Source organism: Manacus candei, unplaced genomic scaffold (genome assembly GCF_025592945.1).
Source record: "Manacus candei isolate 608988 ecotype Guabito, Panama unplaced genomic scaffold, ASM2559294v1 h1tg000076l, whole genome shotgun sequence".
Lineage (NCBI taxonomy): Eukaryota > Metazoa > Chordata > Aves > Passeriformes > Pipridae > Manacus > Manacus candei.
In genome coordinates, this window is record NW_026138124.1 from 2,548,297 (window position 1) to 2,554,432 (window position 6,136).

At 52.7% G+C, this 6,136-nt stretch overlaps 1 protein-coding gene across 2 annotated transcripts in view; it reads left to right on the plus strand.

Annotated features, from left to right (window-relative positions):
- Positions 1-5,429, plus strand: part of GALNT17 (polypeptide N-acetylgalactosaminyltransferase 17) — a 212,941-nt gene extending 207,512 nt beyond the window's left edge. For both annotated transcript variants that reach the window (XM_051809588.1, XM_051809590.1), the window contains 2 exons: positions 1,955-2,122; positions 2,675-5,429. In XM_051809588.1, coding sequence (XP_051665548.1) covers positions 1,955-2,122; positions 2,675-2,803 — 297 coding nt within the window. In that variant the 3' untranslated portion in view covers positions 2,804-5,429. The remainder of the gene's footprint in view (positions 1-1,954; positions 2,123-2,674) is intronic.
- Positions 5,430-6,136: the final 707 nt, after the last annotated feature.

Here is a 6,136-nt window from a genome sequence, read left to right on the forward strand (position 1 = left end):
AATACTGAGAAGGAATTGTTCCCTGTGAGGGTGGTGAGGCCCTGGCACAGGTTGCCCAGAGAAGCTGTGGCTGCCCCATCCCTGGAAGTGTCCAAGGCCAGGTGGGAGCAACCTGGGCTAGTGGAAGGTGTCCCTGCCCATGGCAGGGGGTTGGACTAAATGTCCTTTCAAGGTCCCTTCCAGCCCAACCCATCCCATGGCTCTCTGATGGTGCTGTGGGGCTGCTGCACTGAACCCTCCTGGCGGTGAAAGCTTTTGGCAAATGGCCCCTGGTGAGATGTGAAGGAGCAGAGGGTTTGTTTGATGTCCAACATGTAACTCCCCAGCCTGTGGGAGCAGAGCCAGGCCCCATCCCAAGGGATTTGGGCAGCACCATCCCTGGATCTGTGGTCACGAGCCAGAGTCGGACCCTGTTACATTGTTTTAACTTGATTTTCAGTGTTTAATTATTCCAGCCCAGATAACCCAAACTCCCAGTGTGATTTACTCTCTCTCTTTAAGCATCTGGGTCACAGATATGCTCAGTTAATTAATGTGCTGAATCCTCCTTATTTGTCTGCCAGATAATGGCCTGATTCATAATTTAAAGAAGCAGCAGTGGATATCTTTCCCTTGTACCATAAAAGGCAGGACAGTGTCATTCATTCCTTTTTACTCCTGAATTTAAATATGTTCAGGGAAATGTATGGGATTCCTTAAACCCCAAGAATGGAGGAGCCCTCTGTGTGTGGCCCCAGGGTGGGGATGTGTCAGTGCCTGCTGATGTGTCAGTGCCAGCACCAACTCTGGTGCCCTCAACCTGCATCTCCTTGGCACCTGAGCCAGGTCTCTTGGAGCACTGGATGGTGGGATGCTGGGATATGCTGGGATCAGCTGCAATGCTGAGCCTTGCTTGGGGCTGAGCTGTGGGGGAGACTCGGGCTCACATCCCTGGGGAACAGGGCCAGGTCTGTCCTGGCCCCCTCTGGCTGACGGTGCTGCCTGGCCCTGTTGGAGCTCTGGAGGCTGTGCCAGGCACACCAGGGGCACCAATCCAGGCCAAAGCCAGGCTGGCTCACCAAGCTGGGCCAGCAATACCTGCCAAGCCAGCTGGCTCCAGCTGGAAACCAGGGGAAATCATCCATGGCCCCATCCTACAGTGATCAGGCCCAAAGGAGGATGGAGGAGTCACAGAATGTGCTGAGCTGGAAGGGACCCCCAAGGATCATCAGTCCAACCCTCAGCCCTGCACAGGCCCAGCCCCAAGAGTCACCCCCTGTGCCCCAGAGGATCAGCCAAACCCTCCCTGAGCTCTGGCAGCCTTGGGGCTGTGCCCACTGCCCTGGGGAGCCTGGGCAGTGCCCAACCAGCCTCTGGGGGAAGAACCTTTGGCTGAGATCCAACCTGAGCCTGCCCTGACACAGCTCCAGCCATTCCCTGGCTGCTGTCCCTGGTCCCCCCAGAGCAGAGCTCAGTCCCTGCCCCTCCTCTGCCCCTGCCCAGGAATTGGAACTGCAGTGAGGTCTCCCCTCAGTCTCCTCTGCTCCAGCTGAACACACCAAGTGCCCTCAGTGTCCTCACACACCTTCAAATCAAGGTCCTTCCCCATCCTCGTGGCCTCCTTTGGACACTCTCTAATGGCTCAATCCCTTCCCTACATTGTGTCCCCCCAAACTGCCCCAATGTTGAGGTGAGGCCACCCCAGGGCAGAGCAGAGCAGGACAATCCCCATGGATTTAAGGCTCAGAGTTATTCTCATCCCTTCCCTGTGTCTCATTTCCCCACCTTTTTTTTTTTTTTTTCATCTGAAAAAAGCCCCAAACCCAAATCAAGGCTAAAAAGGCTGGACAAAGTTGTTTCTTCCCCTCTTTTCAGTTCTGCTTTCCCTGTGCCCCGTCCCCACAGTTCTGTCCTTTCCTGTATCGCTTTAGTGATGCTCCCACTGATGGTCCTTTCTGTCCTCCCCTGCCCACAGCTGGCACGTTACACCAAGGAGGGGTTCCTGCACCTGGGTGCCCTGGGCACCACGACCCTGCTCCCGGACACCCGGTGCCTGGTGGATAACGGGAAGAGCCGCTTCCCGCAGCTCCTGGACTGCGACAAGGTCAAGAGCAGCCTCCACAAGCGCTGGAGTTTCATCCAGGTGTGTTCCAAGTCTGCTTCCCAAACCCTGGGCTGGGGCCCCACGTCTGACACGAGATGGTGTGGGACACCTGACCCCATGGAACGGCAGGGGCCGGGTCTGAAGGCAGAGGGAAAAGGTGAAGAGGGATCAGGGGCAGGATTTGGGGTCCATTTCCAGCAGAAGTTTTCCTTTCTGATGCCATAAAGGTGGATCTGGTTACATCTGGTGGATGTGGCCTGCCCTGCCAATGACTCCCAGATTCCTTGTGGGTAATCTCCATGAAAACACAGTATTCTTGTGCCAAGGCAGAGTGTAAATAACCTACATTGTACACAAGTGTCCCACCTTCCCAACACAGGGAATTTAAAGGTTCCAGATGTTCCTTGGGTGCTTTATGGATGCTCATTCCACTCCCATTATTTATTTTAGGAATTATTTTATTGTTGGAATTGCATTTCCACCCAGCTAGAGCCCAAGGACGTGTCTGCACCCCTGGGTGCCACCCTGATTTGCTTCACAGGCAACCCAAAGTCTTAATCCTTTAATTTTAATTTATTCCTTTCACTTCAGAACGGTGCCATCCTGAACAAGGGCACGGGGAGGTGCCTGGAAGTGGAGAACAAGGGAATGGCTGGAATCGATCTGATCCTCCGCAGCTGCACAGGACAAAGGTGGACAATTAAAAACTTCATCAAGTAAAGGCTGAAAGAGTCAGAGGAGTGTGACTCCAGCCACAGCTGACCTGGACTGATCCGACAGGACTCCTTTGGAAAGGATGGAATATCACAACAGAGCTTTATTCATGTTATCAGGAGAGGACATGGGGGAAATGGGCATCGCTGTCTTTCTTTTGTTGTGCTGAAGTGTCCCCCAGCTGACCCCAGCTGTGGGAAAGTGGGGCAGAACTGCTGGTTCCTTCTGCAGAGCACTGGGGAAGGTGCTGCTGGGACGACTGGGATGAGCTCCTGCAGCCCCGGGAGCGTCGTGCTGACAGGGAATTGTTGCTTTCCCAGACAACTCCAAGCCCTGCCAAAAGGGCTGGGTAGGTTCAGGGTCACCCACCCTGGATACACCTGCCTGGCAAGGGGGAAAATTTGGGTGCTTGTGAGAGGAAAATGGTCACCAGGCCCCAAAGGAGAGGAGGGTGAAGGACGTGCTGTCTTGCTGGGTCCTTGCTCTCTTTTCCCTTCCTTGCCCCTGCATCCAGCAGCCCCTTTCCTGAGTGCTGGAGGAACAAAACACACCCTTCATCCTCCAGCTCTTAATCCCAGATATCCTCAAACAAAATGCCACTGAATAAACCCACTGATCTCCCATTCCCCCCCTCCCTCACCCATGTGCTGAGCAGCACCAGTCCCTCCCATGGAGACCCCAAATTCCCCTTGGGAACGATGTGGGATGCCTGCCTACCCTTTGGGGACATCAGGAATGGTGGTCTCCCTAACTCTGCAGTGGTGTCCTCTTCCCTGTCCTGCCTTCTCCATGTGTCACCGTGGTCAAGGCCCTCCCCAGACTGTCCTTGTCCCTTTGAACCTTCCCAAGCTCTGGAAGGAGCAGAGAGGGAGGGCAAGAGACCAAAAAAATGGCACTTTGGCTGAAATTCTTGACCTGCAAGTCACTTCAGGCTTGTTAATATGGTGGACTGGTCTCACAGTAATTTTGGCTGCCAGCTCTTGGCTCCCAAACCCACCCAACTGTCACAGGAGACCATTATTTGGGGCCCTGGTGTCTGGCTCACCTGGAAAAGGGAAACATGGTCCTGCACAATTGCTGCCCATGGATGGACACAGGCCTTGCCCAGCAGAGAGGAGAAGCCAGCCCTTCTCCTGTCCTTCTCACAGAATAATACTCTTTCTGGTTGCCCTCTGGCTAGGGTGCACTAAAATATATTAATATATGAGATGTATGTGTAAATATGGTTCCCAAAGATGGGATGTGCACAGAGTTGTTTGCTGCAGAGCACTCATGCCTGTCTTCCATTTGCATCAGGATGAAGCTACCTGGATGTTTAATGAGTTTAATTTTCAATGCCATGCAGCAGGTTTACAACTGATGTTTTAGTAATTTATTGAACAGAAGCAGATATATTTCATTGTTCCTTCTACAGCAACGTAGGACTGATTGTTCATTTAGGCTTTACAGGGCTCCCTCAAGCATTGGGGTTGTCCCTGATTTTTTCCCCTTGCCTTCCTTAATGAAGTAAAACCTCTTAGTTGTCCTGAACTGCAAAGTAGGGAGTCACTGTAGAATTTTGCTCTCCTTCTTCGCTGTTGCATCATCTCTCGTGTAATAAATCTCAGCCCTTACCAACCTGATATGATCACAAATCTTTAGATGCATGATATGTTTTCCCCCTTCCGTTTGTTGCTGCCTTCTAAGAAAAGCAATTTGCTGCTGAAGTGGACTCCAGGCAGGTCCGGGGGGTTGGTCAAACTGCTCAAAAGCCCTTTAATTGAGCAATCAGTTTGCTGTCAGTCACCAGCGGCAGCCACGTGTGGGTCAGAGGAGGGAAAAGCCTGAATGTTTCAGGATAAACAACAAAAAATATGGTAGAATTCCTAGTTCCCAGTCCAGCTCGAGTCCTGCCAGTGCCCAGGGCACCAGCAGATGGGCTTTGTCACATTTAATCTGGTGGGATGAGGTGCCACCCCCAGCCCTCCGGCTGTGCCGGCAGCACCACGGAACGTGTGGCTTCCCCTCGGCTCCCATCCCTGGCAGGAGCTGCTCCAGCTGCCAGGCAGGAGGGACAGGCTGTGTTTAGCTCTCTGGATTGTCCCCACAGCCCCTCTGGGATGTCCCTGTGTCCAGCAGCCCCCGGCAGAGCATCTCCCGGTGCCATCGGTGCCATCCCTGCACTCGGGGGCACAAGACGAGGATCCTGCTGGTGATGAGCTCTTTGATCCTTTATTGAGGTTCATAGATGCCTTTCCTTCATGCTCCATGTGGAAAACAACCCCCTGACTCTCCACAAGGAAGGGGAAGCTGGAAATGATCGCTCAGCCCCCCGCTGAGGTGTTTGCCCCTTGTCGCTGCTGTAATTGCAGCTTTCAACGACTGAGAAGAATCAGGAAAATCAGCACGAGCAAAATGAGGAATGAAAGTGAGAATTTAATCCGCTGTGTCCGTGTAAGTGAAATTCTGACACTGGTTTGTGACATGCAGAGGTGATTGCTGAGGCCACAGCCCGAGGTCTGCGCCCTCCGAAACCGTAGGAATCTGTCTTAGAAATCTGGGTCTAATTGTTGCATCTTGGCTTATCTCTAATAATATGTTAATTGCTTTAAGAAGTGATATCCAAGTGATTCTTATTAAATATATGATTTGAGCCTTGTCTCCTGAGTGGTTTTAAAAAGATTCACTGCTGATGAGATACAGAGGCAGTCATTCTTCTCTGCTACTTATTTAATAGAAAAGTGCTGCTTTTTAAATGAAACTTCCACTTTTAAAAGAAATGGAAATGAAGGAGAAATCAAGAGAGATGGTGGACACAGATTAACTCCCATCCCATCCATCCCACTGCTGTCACTCACCAGATAACACAGTTACATCCCAGAACTGAGAAGAGACGTGGTAAATAAAGCAAACGTGTTCCTGAACCCAGGCTGGGTGTTCCTGAATGTTCCTGAACGTTACCTGGAGCTCAGGGCACTCCAACCCACTTCCTCACATCCGTGTTCTCCTAAAAACCAGGTGGTGCCCTGTAAGGAGAGTGAGGGCTGGGCAGGAGGGAGGGGTCCCTGTGGGTGCCCCCTGTGACAAAGGCACCACAGCAGCTCCTCGGGTGGCAGCAGCAGCTCTTGCCCCGAGCTGGGGGCACAGCAAATGTGCCCATCACCCCAGGGAAGTGTCACCTCCAGCCTGGGCCTGGCTGGGCAGGGGGTGGGACATCCCATGGTGGGATCTGCAACCACAGGATCACCCAAGATGGAAACCTGTGCCCCTGTGGGGAGCATTTGGCACACTCGGGGCTTCCTCAGGGGCAAGGTCCATGTCAGAAAACACTTCAGTGCAATGTGCTCCACAGCAGAGAAT